This window comes from Apodemus sylvaticus, chromosome 10 (assembly GCF_947179515.1).
Source record: "Apodemus sylvaticus chromosome 10, mApoSyl1.1, whole genome shotgun sequence".
Classification (NCBI taxonomy): Eukaryota; Metazoa; Chordata; class Mammalia; order Rodentia; family Muridae; genus Apodemus; species Apodemus sylvaticus.
In genome coordinates this window covers 94,234,632-94,259,822 of record NC_067481.1, presented here as the reverse complement: position 1 = coordinate 94,259,822, position 25,191 = coordinate 94,234,632, and the positions used below count along the sequence as shown (strand labels likewise).

The 25,191-nt window shown below is 37.9% G+C and overlaps 1 protein-coding gene across 4 annotated transcripts in view; it reads right to left on the bottom strand.

Annotated features, from left to right (window-relative positions):
- The window catches only part of Cpeb4 (cytoplasmic polyadenylation element binding protein 4), a 65,350-nt gene that overhangs the window by 14,909 nt on the left and 25,250 nt on the right, over positions 1-25,191 (bottom strand). For 3 of the 4 annotated variants that reach the window (XM_052197001.1, XM_052196998.1, XM_052197000.1), the window contains exons 3-4: positions 12,480-12,530; positions 2,608-2,781 (exon numbers count right to left, since the gene is read on the bottom strand). In XM_052197001.1, coding sequence (XP_052052961.1) covers positions 2,608-2,781; positions 12,480-12,530 — 225 coding nt within the window. The remainder of the gene's footprint in view (positions 1-2,607; positions 2,782-12,479; positions 12,531-25,191) is intronic. The other variant, XM_052196999.1, reaches the window with a different exon arrangement.

Here is a 25,191-nt window from a genome sequence, read left to right as displayed (position 1 = left end):
TTCCATTTAGCAGTGCCTTCATTTGGATTTGTATCTCCTTCTTTATGGCCCTGTCATGCTATGTGTCCCAAACACAAACAATGCTGTGTCACTCCATCATTAATTGGACACAATGATCTTGGTCACTGTCTTCTGCCTGGTTTCTCAACCAAGAAACCATTTTCCTCTCTGCATCTGACTTTCACTTTGCAAGGAATACTGTGTTACCTACCAACATCCTGCTGCATTAGTCATGCCATCTCTTAGAAGCACCCACTGACAGATCAGTAACCACCCTTATGGATGCCAAATGTTAATGATCTGTCATCACTGTTCCTTCTACATTTGCTCATCAGTATTGCACAGTATGGAAGAGCTCTCTTTCTTTTCTAGTTGTTTATTATATCTGTACATACCTACTTTACTGAATAGGTTAAAATGTCCCAATTCCCTTTTTAATTATTTTCAAGTTTGTTCTATCTATCTATCTATCTATCTATCTATCTATCTATCTATCTATCTTCCACTCAGCTAACCACTCCTCCCTCTGTCTCCTTCCTCCTTTCCTGAGTGGGCCAGTGGATGCTCCCAGGACCTTCTGACCTTTCCCTGTCATTTGCACTTCCATACTTTGTGGCCCAGGAAGATATTCCAGATCTTGTTTCCTTACCTCACCTCTATAATCATGTCAACCTTTAGAATGCTTTTTTAAAAATGTAGTCTGGGTTCCTTTTAACGGCAAAAAGGAAATCCCATATGCTCATAACTAGAGGGTATTCATATTTCCAAGTCTTCTTCAGTAGACAAAGCTAGGAAATAAATGAATATACATGCAAACATATGTGCTTATAGCAATTTTTATATCTATGTATTATAAAAGCAACATATTTTTATATTTCCAATGCAACTCCAATATCTCATAGTTTTCTTAATCTTATTCCTTCCTTCCCTTGTTTTAATCTCCCTCCAACTGAAAAACATTGCAGTACACTATGCTCTCCCTGTTTCTGCAGTACAATTTAGCTCAAATGAGACTGGCTTGCAGCAGATTGCTGCTAGGCTAACTTGGGAGTTGTATGGTTCCTATGTCACTTTTCCTGATCAAGTTGAGTTAGATGGTGACAGGAGAAGTAACTATAACCCGCACCAGGAGAGGAAGAGCCTCTGCTTGTGTGCTGAGAAACTGGAACCCTCTCAGCTCCACTTTAAGAAGATTAAATCCAAATGCAACAAGCAAGGCTCTTGCCAGAGAAGAGGAACCAGTCTTGAGGGCTCCTGGCCCCCTCTCAGGGGTTCACCATGTTTCTAAGATGACAAGCAGAGCAGCATTTCAATGTTCTTGCTTTAGGATCACTATCACAGTGTGCTACCTGACTTGCTTAGATTGTTCAAGTACTAATTCTGGTTTTGTTCCTGTTTCAACTTTAAATGATCTGCTTCTCATCCTACATCCCATAGAAATTCTGTAATTTTGTACTGCACAATTGTGTAGACTACAGCATTTTCAAGCTCTGCATTCTGAGGGTGGTATGGTGAATGGGAGTGAATGAAATTGAAATTAGAGTGATTTTATCAAGATATTTAACAAGTGTGTTTGTTATAACCATCAACCTTCTAGAAGTTTGATAAACTTGATCTCAATCTAAGTAACAAATGACTAAATATTTTTAGATATTACAGACTTTTACAGAAGTTGATTCTATGTTATAGAACATGAATTAGTCTATTTCCATTTCCATTCAGGAAACCAAGATAAACAAAGTACCCAACGCTATATAATTTCTGGATGGTCTGCCTCTGTGATTTTTATTACAGTTAGTGAAACCCAGAAACAAACTCACTATTACTGGATTACTAATCCCTCCAAGTCCTTGTATAACTGGCTACTGACTCAAGTCTCAGCTCAAATACTGCTTTCTTAAAGTGAATTTCCTTAGCCATCCAATCTAAGAAGACTCCTTGCATGTTAGATCCCATAAAACTGTTTGCTTTCCAATACTGTTCTCTGATACCTTCTCTTGTTTACACACTTCTGGCGCACCTTTCCCATTAGAATGCAGAGTCTATAAATGGGGCTCCTTTATCCTATTTACTTCTATAAATAAGCCGAAAAACAGTGCCACTGTTTAAAGAACATATAAATGTTTGCTAAATGAATATACATATGTATATATATGTATATATATATAGTTTAATCACTTTTAAGAGTCTCTTTCTCATAATACAACAGACTACATTTTTTAAAAGTTTACACTTTATCTAAAATTTAAAATTTTGAAACAATGAAAGGTAGAAAAGAAATAAAAAACAACAAAAGAAAACCGGAGAAAACAAACTATGACAGTTAAGGCCATGTTGTTCTACCATAGACTCCTTGGGAAATCTTCCCTCCTTCCCACTGAATCTGGCCCTCAGCTCATGCTCACAGTCCTGCCCCTATTCCTTCTGCCAACTGATCTTCTTACCAAAGACAGTATTATGGCTTATTACCACAGGATGACAGGACAAGAGAACCAGGTGAGTGTCAGAGCCAAGTAAGACAGGGGCTGTAACAACAGCAAACCCTAGATACAACTTCCCCATGGGCCAGAGTGGCATGTGTTTCTACGCAGTCCTTCCTGAACATACCTTCATCAATGTCAGGAGGCAATCCACCCACAAACACCTTGCGAGAATATCGTTCCACTCTCTCCCCATTCTGGTGAGTGAAGCAGTGAGGTGAACCTAGACCACTATGAAGAGGTTGATCCCCACGACCATCATCCAGGAATCCATCCTCCATAGGAAACAATGAAGACTGACCTGGAACAGAAAGCAGAACAGAAAGCTAATAGAAAAAGCTCCTTGCCACAATTACACACACCAAAGAGGATGTGAGTTGATAGAACTGCTGCTTTTATTTGTTCACTACAGGATCACTTATGCTCTGGAATTGTTATCACCTTAAGGTCTACTGCATCTGAGAGACTATATATGGTTAAACAGAGGGCTACTGAAATATCTCAGGAATGCAGAAGTTTCAGACTGTGAAATGGAAGCCCAGTTAGAAGAGAGAGTACTCTTTTGAAACCAATTGGCAGCAGACTGCACTGCCTTGGCAAGTGCCCCAGGGCAACCTACACAAGGACACGGAATATTAAATTTAGCTATAAAATGCTGGTCACACATACATTTCTTTAATGGACCAACCTATGTAGTCTCTGCACACTTTCCGAAGAATGTACTTAAAATGAGCAAGTCAACTTGAATGAGCACTCAGTTTAGTTTACTGTACCTAACAGGATATAATCAAAGCCCACTTAACGTTGGTACTCAATTCAGCTTCTAGTCTTATAGCAGTTAAGATCTGAAGGCATGCTAAAGCTGAGTGATTATCAGCTTACCAAGGATATCATCTGTTTTGGAAAACTACTCTAAAAACTGAAATTCCAATCATCTGGAATACATAAGAAAGTAGAAAGACTAGAAACACCAATGTCTCTAAGTCTCCCTACACTCACCTGACAGGAAAATCGGAATGTCTGGATCTACACAAAGCACAGAGGCGAAGACAGCTGCACCCTCAGCCTCAGCCCTGCTCAGCTGCTATTTACTTGCAGGTGTTCTCTGAGGAACGGTTAATGGTCCTCTAGAAATGACCTCAAGTCTCTTCCTTCACTGGAACACTCACAAGCCCTTTGGTTGCCACAGTTGTCCCATTCCCAAGCACAGACAACAACAGTGTTTTTGCAAATGCATCCTATATGCTATTAGTAAATTATGATTCAAAATGGCTCTACAATTGGAGATTACTTTCTGAATGATCTTTTTTTTAAATCACATTTTAAGTCTAAGTGACTTAACAGTCTTATAAAATAGGAAAGTATTACAGAAAAGAAAATTAAATTTAGCCAACAACGTCTAAGAAATGAATCTCTAAAATCCCATTTTTTTCTAAATCATTTGTAGAATTACTCATTTATCCATGCCATCATATTTTAAACTAAATACATGTATCATATTTATTAGTAAAACAAGCTCATGTAAATTACTTAAGTATAAATGACTCTCCAATTAATGAGATAATTTTTAGACAAGTCTAGCCTTTAAATACTCAAATCTTTAAAAAAAAATTCTTAAATTCTTCTAAGGAGTTAAAAAGGCAAATCTTTAGCTATAAGTAAGCTAAATATCTAATACAGAGAATTTAAATACAAATTATCAAGCTTTTGAAGTCTCCTTAATTAGAATGTCTACAGCTCCAACTACAACACAGAGATTCTTATATAGGTCAAACCCAGCCACTTCCCTTCACTCCTTCCCCACAGAGATTATAATCTGGGTAAGCCCAATTCTCTCCATATAGAACTGATACATTCAAAAGTGAGAAACATTGATGTTACCTCTCCTTCGCCCATAAGTCCTTGCTGCATGTCAAATGAGAAGAAAAAACAAAACAAACAAACAAAAACAACCTTTCAAACATTGTCAAAGAATCCACTGAGATTTCATCTATGAGTTTTTGAAATGGAAAGATGGCCATATTCTTTATATTTCTTGGTCTTTGTATCAAAAACTAAGAAATTAGGCAGTGGTGGTCAGTTTCATGCATTTTAAAAAAGAACTTCAAAGACACTATAAATCTTTACTAAACCTCACTTGTTTTAAAGAAAATCTTTGGCTATAGTCAGCATCCAAGAGCCAAGATATTATGAAGCTAAGGCTGTATGAGACATGATCTACACGAAGTGCCAGTATGTTCACTATATCTCCTCTTCCTCTCAGATTTCCATGCTACCAATTTAGTAAACATATCAATATTGAATTCATGACTTTTCACCATTACAGAATACATATTTATAGTATTTTTATGTTCATTCTAAATAGAAGAAAATCACAACTAATGAAAATTTTAGGCAATTTATATATTGGCCTTAGTCAAACAAAACAAATGACCCACCACCAACAAAAAGAAACCTTCTAACCAGTCCCAAATGTTCAAAACTGAAGGTTTGAAATTCTGTCATCAAGTCAGTTGGAGTTCAAAGGAAGAAAAAAGGTAATTAATTGAATCCACAAGAAACAGCATCAGCTTAGACCAAGAATATCTGAGGAAATGCTCTCTCCCTGAAATAAACTGGCACTGAGGCTTATCCTTGGCACAATTCAATAATTCCTGATCCTGTGGTCTTGCTAAGCATAGTGGATTAACCAACCTGAGGCTTTGACCTCAAGCAACTAGTGATCATATATACTATACCACAGGGTCACACAGAACTTGTAATGATAATGAGCCATGCCTATGGCTACACACCTCACTTTACTCACTTTCATTTTCCATGGTTTCAGTTGCCAATGGTACATTTCAATTTGAAAATATCAAATGGAAAAAAAATCCAGAAATATAATTGATACGTTCTGAGTAGCATTATGCAAGCTGGTATGAATCATCTCTTTATCCAATGTTTCTGCTCCATGCTACTTGCCTGCATGTCACTTCTGAGATATTTTGAGAAAGACTATATTTATATAACCTTTATTACAGCTCATTTCAATTATTTTTCATTATTGTTGTTAGTCTCTTACATACCTCATCTATAATTAAACTTTATTACATACGTATGTATGTATGTATGTATGTATGTATGTACACACATACACACACACACATATATATATATATATGAGAAAACACAGTATATAACACAACCATATACCTTGGATGTCTCTGGGAACACAGCTCTACTAGTTATGTAGCATGTGCAACAGGGACAGAAGAGGAAGAATACCTTGAAGTAAAGGAGGTGGCAGGGATGGAATCTAGGTGGGATCGTAAAGAAAACCTGGAGGAGTATCAGGATGGCCATGCCACAAGCAAGGGTGCTGCTGTGTTCAGGCAAAGACTGTAGCAGAAGTGAGATTTGGCTGGGGACTGGGTTTAAATAGAACACTGTGACAGACACTTCAGTTAGATGTCACTCTAAAAACTGCCAGGACTTTCACTTTTAGTCTTCTAGATTCAATACAAATCAGTTTAACTCAGAACTACCAAGCAAGTATTTTGCAAAATAAGTTTTCATACCATTGCTACATAGCACTGGAGTCCACTGAACTGCTGGGGTGAGTGGCCTACAATAGCGCTGAGCCTTTCCTCCAGGAAAGCCTGATAGGTGCCCATCTCAGCAATTTCAAGGCTAGCAGGTAATGAGCTACTCTCCAACTTACCAGACAGAGGTTATAAAGACAAGTGACATCACAAAAGTGGGAGTCTGCCTGAGAACATTCTATTTAGATAACCACTTCAAAGACAAAGCAGTTCGAGAAAAGAATGACCTGGGAATCTGAATTCTATCTTTAAAAGTAGATTGATGCTACTTCAATTCCTGGGAAAACAGATTATTTATTTAAAAGAATAGCTTTTAAAAGTTACAAAGACAACATGAAAACTCACATGGCTCCCATTTTAAAAATAAATTAATAAAAACCAAAACCTTCAAGAATAGTAAGAGCTACAGATAAATAATTAAAATAAAGTATCCACAAAAACTTCATGTGTAAATTTTTTATTTATATACCATAAAATTAAGTGGTTAATGTACAGATATTTATGGTCAAATACTGGGATTAATGTTTGGAAACTAATCAGACACTTTTTCTCATATTAAGGGAAAAATAGGCTGTAGGTATACAATATTTACAACTACAAAAATGAAAAAAAATCAGACAAAAATGAGTGTAAACTAGTACTGAAAAATAATTATGTTTGGAACTTAAAAATGAGAATGTACTTTTTTATTTTGACTTATATTTTGTACATGTGTGCATGTGAATCTTGACATGTGACATATATGGAAAAGTAAACAAACCGTACTTGATGAACAAACATATCCACAAAACCAGACCCATATAGTAATTGGATGCTAAATGTTGCCTCCTTATATATATAAATATTCTAATGCTTCTTCCTCCCTGACTCCAAATTATGTTTGGAACACATATTATGATGAAATACTTGTAACACAGACTTTTCCTGAGGAAAATATCACATAGCCGTCTAACCTCATGATACAAAATCTAACAGATCATTTAATGTTTTGCAAACACCGAGGTAGTGACAAGGGGGAACATTCACAATGACAAACACATTTTGGGAAAGTTCTGGTTAAGTCAGCTTAAGTACACTCTGCTAAGAATTTTCTTTTTCTAAAATTACTAAGGGGCTGACTGGTATGATTGTTTTAGACACATACTAGTATTGCTAAGTAAAAGTCTTTCCAGTCTCCATTAGGGTAAAAATTAATACTATTTGTGTGTCTCTACTTCTATTTTTATTGGGATTTGGGATTATAGAATTGTTACTGATTTAATGTTCAGAATTAACAAGAGTAAAGCATGCTTAAAAAATTGTGGTCATAAATGCCTATAACTTCTGGATCCATATTATTAATCTATTGATTAGTGCTCCATTTCTAAAGCACGTCTATAGGACTGCTTACAAATGGTTTTCATATAAGACTTATATTCAGTCAAATTCCCTCTAGTAAAATATTCCATTAGTCTGTGGGATAGAATTGCAAAGAAGGTATAGAATAATTGGTTTCTCTCTCTGCATGCCTTTCATTATAAAGGTGAATTACTATTTGTTTCTTAATAAGTACCTTTTTTTCCTCACTTGAAAGCATTCATACTAGAATATATTTATGATAAGAAAACATCTATTTTGTGACCCTTTTTAACATATGCAAGTGTTACTGTGTATATGTACCAGCACACACACATGTACACTCACATGCATACACACACACAAAGATAAGATTCAAAGATCTAAAGCATACAGTTATTAATCTATTGACAATATGTCTTCATCCAGTCCAACAAAGATGCAAAAATAATACTTTAAGTGATTTTATAATTAGCCTCTAATTTAATAAATTCACTATCAAAATTAGTTTGCACACAAAGCTGGTATTAAAATTTCCTATGTCACATAGTACATAGTACATTGGTACAGTAGCATTCAAAACTTCAGCCTCCTTTTTTGATAGATTTCTGCCCACACTCCAGGCAAATAATCTTCCTGCTTCATTCTAAAGACCTATCATTAAGAGACATTGATAGCCTTTAAAAGATGGGTCTCAACACTCCTTCTCTGGAACAAGCAAAGACTTGATGGTTCTAAATGAACAGACATCATCAGAGGAAATAACTATACAGATGAGTTTCAAACCCTAACATTCTGCTGTTGGTCTGGATTTTCTTGTGCCCAAAGTTTATCTTTCAAACAGTTGATAAGGGCTAAAATAGAGAATAGAGGATTGAAAAGAAGAATTAAAGGAAAAATGATGGAACAAAAGGACAGACTTCTCTTTTTTAGCAATGGTAGTGACTACTGGTTTTCTTTGATTAAAATTAATCTTCAGCATAGGGATGAATACAATTAATCTTTCAGTCAACATTTAACTTAGTGCTTAGCTAAGTCACAGATGAAAGCTTAGAGGTAAGCCTGGCTCATGTTTACTTAACTGAGAAACTAACTTTCAAGCTTGTGTTTCTAAATCATAAAATGTATGTACTTATTACATAAAATTTACTAGTAAAAGACATTTATTATTGGTTGAAGTTTTCCCACACCCACATTTCTACGTTGAAGTCTTACCTTTAAGGACTTCAGAATATGATGGATTTTTGAGACATGGTCTTTAAAGAGGTAAAGTTAAGTGAGGGTATTTGGTGACCTCATCCTACACGATCTCTGTCCTTCTAAGAAGAAGGCAGGATGCAGATATATAAAAAGGTAGACTGTGTAAGGAGAAGTCATCTGAATACAAAGAATATGTCTCAAGAGAAATAACTACTGAACATTCCTTGATCTCAGACTTCTAGCCTATAAAACCCCCACAAAGTGACTTTTAGCCTCCACAAGTATGGGGAATAACTTATTTAAGTCATAGAGTATGTGTGATTATTACTGACCCTCAGCAAACTAATACACTAACATGGTATTCAAAAAGTAGTTAGAAAGCTTGGGTTTTTAAATACATTTAAACCCATGAAATCCCTCCAGGAAAAAAATAAAAACAAACTTTCTATAATTAACACAGAAGCAAGGTGTGTAATAATATTCTGTAATAGTATTACTGATGTTTTAATTATTATTGGTTGAATTATACTAGATCATCTTTGAAAAGTCACTAGTCCATGAATGTCACTGGATAGTATGAAAATGGGTTTAAAGCAAGGCAAAACGAGTCATGGGATCTATGGATGAGTGAACCCTTTTAGCATTGTGCACACAAATTCCAATGTTATTCCAACCTAAACTACCCCAAAAGGGGAAAGGATTCCGCCCCTGTTCTTTTTATTTAGTTAGGACTTAAACCCATTTCCTCACCTAAAGTTCTGAGATTGCTTGAAATTTTCAAACAAGTAACACAATAAAAATCAGTCAAAATTAGAATGTTTGCATTGAAATGTGCAAAAGGAGGAGGAAAGTAGCTCTTATTTCTAATCCAAACAAAAGGGAAAGGCCCTGACTGCTGACACTCATGAGATAATGCTTGGGAAGATGTAGAAACAGTGTTTCATAGACAGAATCATTTCCCATGGTTTTAAAAGTCAGAATAAAGTATGATGACTCCCTGCAGCCCTGTCTAGTCTTGGTAATAAAGTAATATCAGGCTTTTATCATCCCTTTAAAAAGACAGCAGAAAGTTGAGGGAGTTACATTTAAAAGTAGTGGCTTGTGTTATTTATCACGATAACAAAGAAAAAAAAAAAACATGCTTACTCCAGGCAGATTTTACAGACCCATTTAAATCCCTTAAGTCTCACTGTCCTTTTCTAAAAGCCTCTGATTTAAGTAATATTTTAAAAATATTTTACTTTATATCTTAGGTATATGTATTATTTTATGCACATGAGTACAGGCACCTGAGGATGCGGAGGTGTCGGACCTCCCTGGAGCTGAAGTAAGGAGCAGTTTTGAGCCTTGGGTCCTCCACAAGGGCAGTGGTTTTCTTTGTTGTTGTTGTTGTTGTTTTTTGTTTTGTTTTGTTTTGGTTTGGTTTTTGGTTTTTTGGATTTGGTTTTTTGGAGACATGGTTTCTCTGTATAGCCCTGGCTGTCCTGGAACTCACTCTGTAGACCAGGCTGGCCTTGAACTCAGAAATCTGCCTGCCTCTGCCTCCCAGAGTGCTGGGATTACAGGCGTGTGCCACCACTGCCCGGCGTCAGTGTGTATTCTTAACCACTAAGCCATCTCTCCTGCCCCCACTTAATCTTCTAGCATATTTGACTTTAATACTGGAGACTGAATGAGACTTGCAGTTGCACTAACTAGTCTAACCACAAGTTTCATTCTTCACTGCAAATGAGGAAATCAGCATCTGGTCCTACTGGTTTCCTACTAAAAACTAACACTAGGTCACATTTGACAAAACCTAGTTTGTTGGGCTCTCTGAAGCAGGATACTATATCAGAAACCATGCAATCATGACCTCACATGCTTGGGTTTGGCTTAAGGAGCCAGTTTTTTATTTTTATATCTTTTTAGTTTTCTTCATCTTTGTCTTTCAGTTTGAGATGATATTAATGATATTAACCCCAGTCAGTACTTTTATAATAAATAAAAGCTCTGTATTAGAAGCAATGAAAATGAAGTATCTGGTCTTCTTCTATTGCCAATAACCAATACAATTTTACAACATAAATACTTAGGTGAAAAGGCTATCTTTATTATTTTCCCTTTTGCCAAATAAGTCACTGAAAATTAACTAGTCATAAAAAATGAATATTAATGGAAAAAAGAAAGGCATAACAAAAGAATTTTAAAAGTTTAAATGTGTTGATCTTCAAAGAAAAGCTACTAGAGAGTTTTTCACACTTCACAAAGATGAGTCCCAGAGGCAACTGGCCCAACTAAACAACTTCATGAGGTAAGTAACACAAATAAAAGCCAACCATTGCCTGGGACCACTCAGTCATATCCCAAATCTCAGCTCACCATAATTTCCAGTACTTGGGCCTGAGTCTGGATCTAGTTTACAGGAAAAGGTAAACCTTGCTCTGTCTGTGGTTGGGATGTCTTCCTTATGCCATCACTACTGGGTGGTAGGTTGGTAGGTTTTAGCTTAGATACTTTTGTGGTATTATATATTATGAGCATATAATGATGGTCTCTGCTAGAATAGTACAGTAGCATTATTTTATAGATGATGATGAAGAAGAAGAAGGTTTCTGGCACTGAGCATAAGGAGACCTAACTTTGATCAGAGTGAGGGTTTTTTTTTTTTTTAAAGATTTTTATTTATTGAGAGTGAGGTTTTAATGTACTATACATCTTCCAGAAGAGCTGTGGGGCCCAGCATCTCTCATTCATCTGCGCTCTTGTTGATTTTTTGGGGTGGCTATGAAACCTATATTCTACATAGGTCACCATTTTCAAGTAGTAACCAAAAAAAAAAAAAAACAAAAAAAAAAAAACAAACCCTAATTATAATATTTTTCAACCCCTCGTTTACCATGTGGATCAGACAAGGTAGTTTTTTGTTTGTTTCTGTTTGCTTGATGAATGATGCGAATACAGCAAAGTTAATTCTTGGACAGAGATATTTATAGAGATTTGAATTAACAGAAATCGGGGGGGGGGGGGAACTCAAGAACTGGAACTATGGCTCACTGGTTAAGGGTGATTCCTGCTCTTTCAGAGGACCTGAATTCAGTTCCCAGCACCTACATAGCTGCTCAGAACAGCTTGTAATTTCAGCTCCAAAGAATCCAATGCCTTTTCTGGCTTCCACAGGAACCCATACACATGGGACATATATTCATACAAACAAACACACATAATAAATCTTAAATATATACACACATTAGGGAATAAAAAGAAAAAAGATTTCTATATTCTGCCTATTCTAAGCTGTGATACCAAAAATATCTAAGCACTTTAAAGTTCTTTAATTCTGTGAGTAGTTGCCTTCCCTGTGACCTTTAGCTTTCTTCTGGCATGCACACGTAAAAGCAGGATTTGTGGGGGCATTGCTAGTGTTTAGGTGAGGGAAGGAGACTACAGAGGAACTACAAAGGAACTACATCTTTCTTCATGCTCCCCTTGATGGTAAATAATGCACAACCTTCTCTTTGGAACAGAAAGCACTGTGTTTCTTGGGCTGCCTCTTTCAGGGTCTAAGTTTCTGGCTACCTTCTCCTTTCATTTGCTCTACAGAAGCTAACTAGTACTTGAGGATGGTGGGTTATCATTATGGGATTCATACTCACTCTTTTCATTAACTTCAGATTGGAGAATCAAGTGGCTCACAGTATTTTTAGAGAAAAGTTTCTACCACAGTTTTGAGGGACAAAAATTATTGTTAAAATAGGTGATTAACAGCAATTAATAAATGTCACTGCAGAGCAAATGAGTGCCACTTTTACACTTGTTGAAGCACAAATACTATATTTTCTTAACCTAATACTAACTTCAGGTTTGTGCACTTCACTAGGGTAAATCAATTATCACTTACCATTAATAAGCAGAGAACTATCGGATCCTGGGTATGAATAGTTTAGACGACCTGAAGGTAAAAGAAGGCCGTTTGTTACTAATTTTTTTTTCATAATTTAAACTTATTCAATAACAGAGCGGAGTTGGTGGCTTTTAATATGCAAAATATTTACAAATCTCATTATGGGACAAGAGTTTGTTGTTCTAACAAACATAGCTAATCAGAGGATGTGTCGAGCATTGATGCACCAAAGGGGAAGTCTGAAGGTGATAAAGTGTCTCTCATATTTAACTACTTATAACATATGAACTACCTAACTAGTAAGGCCATTGTTTCCAAATCACCATCCAAAATTTGCTCCTCTATACCACTGTGTTCTGATATGAATCTATTAAAGCAATATTGAAATTTATGCCCTGTAAGTATGAAATATTTTCCATTTGTGTTGGTTGTTACTTTTTTTAAAAGGGATGCAATTACCACAATATTTTCTTAATGTGGCCTTTTCCTTAGGGAAAAGGCTTTCACAGGTAATGGCATGCAGGCAGCTTTGAATTTGGGTTTTGGGCCCTGCAAAGTGAACACTCAATAAATGCCCTGGTCACTTAGCTTCCAAGTTTGAAATGGTTCTTATTTTGAAGCTAAAATCACTATTCAAGTTATTCCCAAAAAAGAACTTGTGAAAGTACTCAAAAGTGTCAGATAAACTATCGCTCAAACTGGCAAGGGAAGGCAATGGAATTTCTCTGCCTTTAAGAAATTGTATTTCTGTTTTTTGAAGGACCTCTACATGTAAAGTGAGCTATCTAGACCACAAATCTTCATTGAATACATATTGTGTACACAGTAAGATACAAAATAAATATCATTGTGGCAACATTTTTAAGCCTTCAAATCCCATATACCCATTTTTACCAATCTTCAAAAAAATGGTGGAGATCCCTCAGCAGGTTCAGCAAAGGCTGAAAAACCTGGTGGCTACTATTCTCTACTATGGTCAGGAATAGTTGTCAATATCTAACTGACTCTGAGGTATAAAGGCCTCTTTACGAAAGAACATTGAGCTCTGGCCTCACAAAGCAGCGAGGCTTATGGGCTGTGGAAAAGCAGAGAAGATGCAGAGATTCTGCCAAGCCTTCAGGCTGGCACAGGCCTTCTCCAAATGCCAGCAAGTCTCTACTCAGTTCAGAGAGTACTCTGGGAACCAGAGCTAATGTGGTCCCACCCCTCCAACACCACGTACAAACAAGTTTTCAGAAGGAAATTTCAATGTGAGACTCTTGCTTTTGAAAGGAACTCACAGAAATGCCCCTTGTCACAAAAAGAGAAGAACTTTCTTTGCTCCCAGACTCTGTAACTAACCTACATCCCACACCACAACTGGTTAAACTTCACAACCAATTTAAAATAAAATAAAGGGGCTTTCTAAGATAAAATTAACTGCTCTCATTAAGATTTCAGCTTATTGCTATTTAAGGAGTGAGTGAAGAAATGGAGTTAGGGAAAAAGTGAAACCTGATTTTGATACTTCAGTTTCTGCCTAAATATTGTTTTGTTTCTTTACTGTTGCTGTGCAGGTCAAGTACTCAACTCTGGTGAATGCCACTGGGGCTGATTTACTACAGCTGGATTCTACTTCTGTCACAGCATAGTTAAAAAAAAAAAATGGACCTGAGATGTGTGAAACAGGAACATGACATGAACCATTAAACCTCACCTGTTTTCTTTAATGAAACATGTCTAAATTTTGTTACTATGTAATCCTCTAAGCAAATGAGTTAACAGGAGCTATTAAAACCACTTTCTTTCATCAAACTTTTTTTTAAAAAGATGAACTAAGAATACATAAATAAAAGCATTCATATTGATTAAAATTACAGGCTGTGAAGGGCTGTCTCTATGTTTCTGAGGACATGCTCTAATTTCTTTGGTGCTGGCACTGTGATCGAAGCTGGGGCTGTTCCACATGAGTCATAATGTCTCTTATTTGGGGCTAAGAAAGGCTACAAACAACAATGGGGATCCAAGTGACAGATTACTATACTGGCTGGCCCAGTTGAACAAAGTTCAAATTTACCAGAAACCGGAGTGTTCTTGGAGGACAGAGCAATATTTGAGTTAACAGACACAAAAGTTTGGCTCAGCTCAGGTGTGTGCCTACTTTTAGGTGAGTGACATTTCACAGCTGGTCTGCTCCTTAGCTTTCTACCCTGCACCCAAGATACAGCATGACACTGGGAGCCTCTGTCAGTATCATCCCAGCCAGAACACTGACTGTGAGCTTTTAACAGCTTTAACTTGCCTTCTGACAAGGTTTCCTGCTGGGAGAGCACCAGCTTTGATCCTGAGAGGCTCTTATAATAATCTGCATGTAATATCCTCCTAAAAGAGTCAAGAATTCTTCCCCTACTTTTAAAGAATCAGCAGTGACATTAAGAGACTTTTTTCTTTTTAAGTTTCACAATATTTCCCAATTCTATAAATTCGTCCTATAACTAACAAATCTAAAATGTCATTCATAATTATGGGTACTATCTCTCCTTCTCTGGAAATTCTCCCAAAGTGTCCATCATAATATTGAGGACCTGAAACTTCTACAAGCTATCCCCAGTACCCCTCTGTGCCTTCTGTCTTCTTTGCTCTTTGGAGGCCGATACTGCTCAGTATAATCCCTTTCCTATTCAATGACTCAGATCCTGACACTCCCATCACATAGATCCACAGTGGGACTCCTTGCATGCTCCCAGCCAAAGACTGGATACCGTGTTAATGTGTCTCGGTACCTATCTGCCTATCTAAAGAGTTCTTTTTTTTAAATTCACAGCAAAAATTAGCTCCAGAGTGGTACATTTTTTTTAAATGATGAATCTAAATAATCATTTCATTAACACCAAAAACATCACAGGTCATATTACTTTCATTCTTTCTGTTCAGAGAAATGTATAACAACATGCACCACATACACCTATCGATACAGAATCACAGCAGTTTCACTATCCTAGCATTTCTCTGTTCTGCCTATTCATTCTGTTGTATCACTCAAACCTCAGATATTTTTGCTAATTTTATAGCTTTTCCTTTACTAGGATATCATTTGGCCAAACTTTCATTTACTGGGAATTTATAGTTCTTCTTTGTCTTTTCTACAGTTTGACAGCTCATCTCTTTTAGTATCAAATAATATTACAGTTTGTATGGAGCTACTAATGGTTATTTGAAGACTTCTGAGTATGGCAGCGATCAGCTAACCTGTTAGCGACATCGCTGTGCTGGTTTTTGTTAAGGAGACAAGCTTTTTTGAGGAGCTTTTCCAAACATTTTCAGGATCATCTTTTTTTTCAAGACACTTTTCCCAAAATGGAAACCTCTTTTTATATTGGCTCTCTAAATCCTAGCCACAGCAATAACCAGTCTTATGTAACCATTTCAGCTAGTGGATAAATTCTCTTATCTCTTTTATATAATGCTCTTTGGAACTAAAACATTTATAAAAACAAACAAACTCCTACATTTCCTGTTTGGGCACCAGAAAACAATGAGTTCATTCTACTGAACTTAAAACATAAGTATTTCACAATGAATAAAGGATAAAATAAAAAATAATTGAGATAGGTAAACATAAATAGAATCCAGTGCCTATGATCTTGCTGGGTTCATTTTTTGATAACTTTCTATCTATAAATATATTTTTGTACGTTTAAAATTTAGTTCCTAAAGGAAAAAGGATGACATTAGGATTTTAAGCAAATGAATGTATTTGATGGCTAAAATTCAATCCCTGAAAGCTTTTGCTATTGACTGTCTTGTAGACGTTAAAAAAAAAAAATCACACACACACACACACACACACACACACACACACACACACACACACTACCTGATCAGCACACTCGTCCTCTTAAAGGACACTATCACCAGGAATGCAATGTGTCTCTGGAGACAGCTATGGCATTTGCAGCCAGAGCCTAGCACATCTCATACAGAAGCCAGAGGCTATATTTGTAGACACTATTCAACCTAGCCAAATATAGGCAACTGATACAGTGTGACTCTGGGAAACAACATTACCAAATTCTACAGCTAGAAAAGGTCTGTGCACCAACTTGACAGCTCCATGCTGGGCATCCGTTAGTTGGAAAGAACCACTGTTTAGCAATTGGATGGACTGAAGAGTTATTTAGCAGACGAGTACAGCTCTATGCACTATCACATTCTTTTAGGACTAAGCAAGCTCATAAGGAGATAAAAGGCAATGCTCTATTTTATTAGTAATAAAGGTTACTTTCATAAATAGAACTTATTTTCCAAGGAGAAATCCAGATTTTATTGCTGCCGATGATTCATCAGAAAATGATATAATGAAAGCATATACTTTAAACACAATGGAAACTATCAAGATGTTCTACAGTGCTGCTGAATATCACGCTATGACCTTCTATTCTTCATAGTCAATTTGTGACATGGTACAAGTCAAGTTCTATAGAAATAACAGCTTTGCTGTCTAGAACATAGCCAATGTAGTCCTACACAATCACAAGTAGCATAAAATTCTAAGTTAATTTTTTAATTGGCTCAAGCTAGAACAACCTAGATAGTCCAAAAGAAAAGGAGAGGGGTATTCAGTGACTCACATTAAAATTTCCTAACTTCCATACATATACACATATGCATATATGTTTGTATATGGACATACATTATAGTAGTTAAGAAAAAACTCTGAGAGTCATAATCTTATTTAGCTATACTGTCACAAATTCTGATTAAAGGTAACAAATGGCTATTACATACTTTTGTTTTTAATCAATACTGCCTGATACTTGTAGCGAGATGATGCTATGGATACCTGGACAACATATAGCGAAGGTTAAAGGCCCATTATAAATTCACTGGCTATGATACCAACTTTGTATTTATACAAATGCTGAACTAATGTCAGTATGACCTAGGCTATGTACTCTCTATGCTCTGTGCCTTATGATAAGAAGACTGCTTAACAATCAAAGTCCATAACCTTACTTGGTCTCGTGATCTATCTATCCTGTAACCAACTGTTTATAGCATTTCTATGTAAAATCACAAAGGAAGAACTGGCATAGATGCCAGCTACAGATTCTTGCTCTTTCTAAAGACCCATTTTAAATACATTTCATACATAGAGTTAAGGCTAAACAAAAGAGCCTTCTATGAGATGGATGTGGCTATTAGTGTGAGAGCCTGTAAAAATCCTTTCACTTGTGCTCTTTCCTATCTGTACACAGAGCCATTTCCTTACCCTTATAAAATCCACCAGGCATCCAGATCTGCTAACTCATCACCTCTATTTCTGGTCACCTCCTCTGCGGAATGCCCTCCTCTTTCTGATCCCTAGTGTGTCACCACTCAAGCTCCACCTCCATTCTCTTTACCTTCCCTTGCCCTGCTGCTACAGACAGCTCTCTGTTGGCTTTATTTCCTAGGGAAGTCTTCCCAATTTCATGGCACCCACACTCTGGTTCACTCTGTATGGTAGCACCTCTCATACAAGGTTAGTGATTGTCTTAGTTTCATTTCCTGTTGCTTTGATAAAATACCACAGGCAGGAACTTAGGGAAGAAAGGTTTTATTTTGCTCATATTTCTAAATTCCAGCCCATCGTTGTGGTGAAATCAAGGCAGCAAGAACCTGAAGTACATCCATAGTCAAGAGCAGCCAGAAAATGAAAGCATGCATGTTAACTCTCTCCTATTCACTTGGTCCAAGGCCCAGCCCATTAAAAAGGTATCATTCATTCAGGATATAGGTCTTCCTACTTCAGTTAACTCAAGTAACAATCCCTCACAGGCCAAACTGTATAACTGCTCATTGGCCCTCCCTTCACAGTGATTCTGGTTGTGTCAGACTGTCAATCACAACTAACCATCACATTTGCTATCTCTTCCTCTATGGCAGCAAACTCTTTGAAAACCGACTTATAGTCTTGGATTTCAGAACCCAGGCACAGAAAAGTAATCAGCTCAGTAATCAGCTGCTGGATAAATGGGGGGTGGGGGGGTAGGGGGCGCAGAAGGTGGTGCTGTCTCTGCCTTAGAAGATACAGAAAAAGGATAAAATCACAGTCTTGTAATTTACTTCATATTGCTGAATACTAGGGACCCAGAGCTCCCTATTTCCATTTCTAGGCATTCATTTTGAGAGAGTCCTAAAATAAGCTCTGTAGAGTGATAAGACCCCTCTACCCCTAGTGTGTAGTAGTAGTTCAGCAATTAACAGCAATTCCTTTCCAGTCTCCAACAAGAGCCAAAGATAAGTAATGATTTTCCACCTTTGTGAGAAAGGGTGCCAGGCAGTTTCCTCTGTCTATTAAGTACTGAACTGGACTTTTGGAGAAGGTAGTAATAGCCCAGGGACTCGTTTGGCTTCCAGGAATTACACATTTGCTAGGATATTTGGTTGCAAACAGGAATGTACATATTTTCTGAGAAAAAAAAGAGAAGACAAAGCTCAAGCACCTGACTTTTACCATAACAAGCACATAGCAGAAAGATTTCAGGAAAGGGAAACCTCAAAACTAACCTAAGTTACGAGTATTAATGTAAACAAGGGTTACCTTCTTTTTGTTACCAAAACCTCAAATTCCAATTTTAAATTGTAATAGGACAGTGGAAAACAAGATTGTAAAAGCCAATGTAATACATTTTTACAGAATGAAAGACTACCTGACTAATTCAAGGCAGCTGTAAAAGTTGCAAGATCTAAAAGCAAATAAGTTCCAAGCAGAAGGGAATGTCTGCAGAGAAGCTACCAAGGAGCTGACCTAATTAAGGAATTCAAAAGATTTCCGACTGCCAGGAAAGCTAACAACAAACCAGCAAGCAGGAAGGCTATTTTTATCCTAGCCAGAAGCCTTGACTGGATGCTGCAGTGAGAGGACACAGCCACGGGGTAACTTGCCTTAAGAGGATGTTATGATACCAGTGATTAATGACAAAAGTTTAAGTTAAAAAAAAAAAAAAACAAAAACAGGCATTTTTCCCCCCAGTTAAAGCAGCCATAGCTGGTAAAAAAAGGAGGGGAAGGTGTAATCTTTTTTATTTATTTATTTATTTATTTATTTATTTAATTTTTTGGGAAGGTGTAATCTAATGGAAAGAAAAGTAGAAAAACAGAACATCAAGCACAGAAAGGAAAAGCAGTGGGTCTGAGTCTCCTAGGGAACAGGTCACATAGGCCCCCAGGGCAGCCTGGGGCATCAGAATCAGTGGCTACAATACCAGTCTCCTTTCTATAACTGGGAGCCAGACAGTGTGAGGACCACACCTTCTATAGAAGATTACCATAGATCATGATACTACATATTTTAAATTGTATTCCTAAACTGAAGCTAAGAAACATTAGTGCCTACTACTTGGAAGCATGCAAAGCCACACTGCTTATATCTTATGTTTGCTTCCTTCTTTCCGGCTACTCTACAAATGCTTGAGCCACTGAATATGAGGCTTGAGGCTTTCAGTGACCCTCTCTCCCTCACTGGGAACTGAGTAACTCTACCTTTGTAAAGTTGTTTTACCTTTGTGGGTTTTACCTGTTTTCAATTATAAGCTAGAGATCACAAAATTCATAGAAAAAGTTTCTGTAAGGATTTAGGTTGGAGATAATTCTTCAGAGCAGAGAATTAAAAAGAGATGGTGCCAGCAGAGCCCTTCCACTCTGACATACATGTACAGCAATACTGCTGTCCACAGACAGTGACAGGTTACTTCAAAGCAGACACACGCAGTGGAAGGGATCTCATAGAACATGACCATGTCCAACCACTGGGAGCAGGAACAGAGGCAGGAGGCAAATGCAGGAGACCTCTAAGCTACATGGCTATGTCTCATCATATCAGGTCTGTCCCCATTCTTCTAGAACTGACTCAAACGACAAACGTCACTTCAAATATAGAAATGATGCTCCAAAATGCTATTTGCTGGAGATGACAATATAAGGTAAGTGACCTATATATGTCCATTCTCCTTTCCTCGTCCTCTATTTCTTCTTTTATAGTACTATGTTCTTTGGGGTTCTAGGGAACATCCGAATAGCAGAAGCATAAAGCAGAACAATTAGAGAAATTCTCTAGAACTATCTCATGATCTTTAACAAATATTAAGACCTATTACAAGGAAAATGTTTCATAGTGGCTTCACTACATAATAAACACTCCTAGCTCTACATCATCCAGAACATAAAAATAAAACAACTAAAACCTTAGTAAGTATCAGTAAGAACTCAGTAACACCTTTAAATGCATTTTAACTGCATTATATCAGCATCCACACACTTTTGGAAAACAATCATACATATGCAAAGTGTGGTGGTTTACATGAAAATGTTCACCATAGGCTCACACACTTCAATGTTTGGTCTCCAGTTGGTAGAGCTGCTTAGGGAGGCTGAGAAGAGGTGGACATGTGAGAGGAGGTATGTCACTGGGACTGGGCTTCGGGGTTTAATAGCCTTGTGCCATTCCCAGTGTACTTTCTACCTCCTGCTTGTTGTTTGAGATATGAGCTCTTAGCTGCTCCTGCCACCATTATGGACTCTAATGCTCTGGAGGCAAAGCCCAAATTAACACTTCCTCTAGAACATTGGGTCTTAATGCTGTGGCCCTTTAATACAATTCCTCAAGTTGTGGTGCCCCCAACCATAAACTTATTTTCATTGCTACTTCATGACTGTAATTTTGCTACTGAGCAGTATTTTAGTTCCCAAGACCATTAGAATTGTGTTAGCAATGGTTGCAGCCCACAGATCAAGAACCCCTGTGTTAGCCTATAATTAACTTCCTGAAATATTAAGAAATAATAAGAAACACATTTAGCATTGTGTTCAGACCTGGCTCTCTGATTACCAGTGATGTGATCTTGTGCTGATGGCTTTCCTCTAGACCTTATTTTCCTCACTTATAAATGAAAGAGTGGCCGGGCGGTGGTGGCGCACGCCTTTAATCCCAGCACTTGGGAGGCAGAGGCAGGGGGATTTCTGAGTTTGAGGCCAGCCTAGTCTACAGACCGAGTTTCAGGACAGCCAGGGCTACACAGAGAAACCCTGTCTCCAAAAAATAAATAAATAAATAAATAAATAAATAAATGAAAGGGTGGAAGATTTGACAGTGTTTAGTGCTGAGTAGCTTGAAGAAAGAATATAATCCGAAACTTGTCAGGGTTAAATCAGTTAGTTATATGAAGATTCTGCCTCTAGACCAGTGATCCTCTATGGGTCACAATCCCTTTCTGCATATCAGATATTCACATTAGGATTTATACCAGTAGGAAAACTATAGTTATGAGGTTAGCACCCCATGAGGAACTGTACTGAGGGGTCACTGCCTTAGGAAGGGTGAGAGCCACTGAGGGAACAGCTTGTGGTCACCGGGCTGAGAGCGGCTGACTTAAACATGTCTATTTACTCAATCATGCCAGACATTTATTATTCATAATTTTATAGCTAGGAGACATTTTTAGATTTTTTTCAAGTTATTTATAGCTCCTATTAGTCAGGACTATTCTTCAGAACAAAGATTTGCACTCTATTGCTAATTTCTCGGGCACTAAAAGGAGGACTTCTAATTAGTTGACTCCTCTTTTCTGATGTATAACACTGACATGTACCCATGGGGCTCCAGAAAGATTCTAGAATGACCTTCCCTTCAGAGTCCAACTGGGCTGCTTTCCAGACAACACAGAATAAAACAAACCCCAGCTTTTAGAGTTGTGTGGGACTGGATCCAGAACTGGCCAATTAGAATAATGAAACTCAGGGGGCAGCACTGCCATCCTCATGTATTTTCAGAGTAGTAACTATTTGAAACTAGTTAAGTTTATTCAAATTGTACTGCTGAACAGGAACAATTTGCTGGTTTTTTTTTTTGTTGTTGTTGTTGTTGTCTGTTTTCCTTATAAGTTTTGGTACTGAGAACATGGGCACCATGAAATAAAAAAGAAATGTTAAGTCAGGCGCAAACAGCTGATAAATATTATTTAGTTAAGGTCCAAGTAGATCAGGAACATTCTTTAAAATTTCATGTTTGTGTATGAGTGCACAGTGTGTACATTAGTGTAGTGTGTGTGCAGGTGGTGCTTAAACAGAGGCCAGAGGAGGACGTCAGGTGTCCTGGTCCATTGTTCTCCTGCCTTACTCCTCAGAGACAGATCTCTTGTTGAACCTGGAGCTAAACTGCCATGGTTAATGAGTGAGCACATGGCTAATCCTGGCTTTTTACAGGGGTTCAGATCTGAACTCAGGTCCTCATGTGTGCATGACAAGGGCTCTTACCCACTGTACTGGCTAGTTTCGTGTGTCAACTTGACACAGGCTGGAGTTATCACAGAGAAAGGAGTTTCAGTTGGGGAAGTGCCTCTATGAGATCCAGTTGTGGGGCATTTTCTCAATTAGTGATCAAGTGGGGAGGGCACCTTGTGGGTGGTACCACCTTTGGGCTGGTGTTCTTGGGTTCTATAAGAGAGCAGGCTGAGCAAGCCAGGGAAAGCAAGTCAGTAAGAAACATCCCTCCATGGCCTCTGCATCAGCTCCTGCTTCCTGACCTGCTTGACTTCCAGTCCTGACATCCTTTAGTGATGAACTGCAATGTGGAAGTGTAACCCTTTCCTCCCCAACTTGCTTCTTGGTCATGATGTTTGTGCAGGAATAGAAACCCTGACTAAGACACCCACTGAGCCATTTCTCACTTTCCAAGAAGTAATTTCTTCACACTCTGGACTGTTCTTTCCTTGCTGTAGCTAAGTTAATTGCAAAAGGAATCTTGAATGTTTTTATAACCAGTATGAACCAGGCAACTGGGTTCCCTTTGCCAAAATCCCCCAATACCATAGGTGGGACTACACACCATGACCAAGGGAGGCCTGAGGATCACTCGTTGGAGACAACAGTGTTTACTAAATGGGTACATGCATATGGGACAGTACCTTGGTTTGTACCTTTATCAGCCTCCACCCCTAGCCCCAACTGCCCCACAAAATTAAGTCTCAGCAGTCATAGGATGTGGAAGCCTTAGTCAGGCTGAAAATAATAATGTTCTGAAGTAACTTTTGAAAATGCTTATGATCATTAACCTTCTAATAACAAACAATTTAGTATTACTCCTCCGACCTGGCCCTCCTTATCCTTACCTGCCATCCAGACAAAGTCAGAATTGTGGCACTATTCTAAGGTGACTATGACCACCCAATTTTTGCAGACTCAAAATAGGATTATTTGTGCTCAATGTTTAAAAAGAAAATAGGGGACTGCTTAGGCAACTTGGACCTCACATCATGCATGACATGACCTAATGTGTGACAACTGATTATATAATTTTTAGAATAAAAATAAGCATCAAATATTCTATCACAGATGGCAGAGGAGATAAGATCACTACTCTCAACCTGTGTATGAAAGCAGGACCCAATGAACCTGAAGGTAAACAGGATGTGTATGTTCTGTGTAACTGGTTCAGTTCAGAAGCACAGTGGGGACAATGTTAATTCAATTCTACTAGCAAATCAATGTTCAACATTGCATTCCCTCTCACCTAGGCCATACCCTATTCTCTCCTCCCCTGCTTTTTAAAGATAGAAACTCCCAAATCGGAAAGAGTGAACCAGCATTGTTCACAGTCTACCTCTGCTTACCCAGTGACTGAAGTATCCAATAAATCCTGGTCAGAAGTAACCCTGAAAACTAGCAGCTGCTCAGAGTTCAGCAGGACCGACCCCAGCAGCGACTCAAGGAACCTCCTCTTCCTCACAGTGCGTGCCGTTGCCTCCACACAGAGCCAAGGTCCAGTCCTAGGCACTGCCAGCTCAAGAAAAGGCTATTCAGGATGTTCCACGTCCCCAGGCAGGAAAGGGAAAGTGCAGGGGAGGAAACACCCTTCATTTCAAACCACCATACACAAAGTTAATTGTAGTCCAGTTGAAATTATACTCTTTGCTATGTCTCTCACTCCATTCCCCAGGAGACTTAGAAGTAAGGCAATTTTCTACTTTGGAAACCTTGACCCCTCCCTGCTCAGCTGCTTTGAGTTACTTGGTATCATCCATCCAAAGGGGACAAGAAGAAACCAATGTTCTCAGAAGGCTGGGACCCAGAAGCAGAGGCTGCTTGGCTGAGTCTGAACTCCAAATACATGTAATGTTTAAGATTCCCCTAATTTTCCAGAATACATTTGATAACATAAATAGTAATTTAGTTGAGAAGGGAAATTTGGCTGTGAATCCAAGATAACCTGGTTGTATTTTGCCCTGTTCTTTTTGGTTCTTCTTCATGGCAGTTTGTACGCTGTCTGCTATGCTCGCCTTGAAGGAAAGTGTCTAACCCTTTAAATGGTTGATAGAGCGAGGGTGCAGTGATCTGCCTTCATATAAACAGAGGCCACCATTTAAATAGAAAAGGGGCTACTACTACTACTACTACTACTACTACTACTACTACACACACACACACACACACACACACTCCACATCATATGCACTTCTGACTGGAAATTAAACATTATGTTAAAGTCTAGCCTGTTTTCATGGGAACTCCTTTCATTTTTGAAAGTTGCCTATGGCCAAATTATTTCAGGTTCATAAGACATGACACAAATAAATGATCAACTATAGTCCTCCTTCAATAGCTTTCAGTCTAGAGTTCTCTCAGAATCAGAACCTACATGAAATCAAGTCGAAGGCCTCAGTATACTAGTATACACACCATCTGTTCTCTA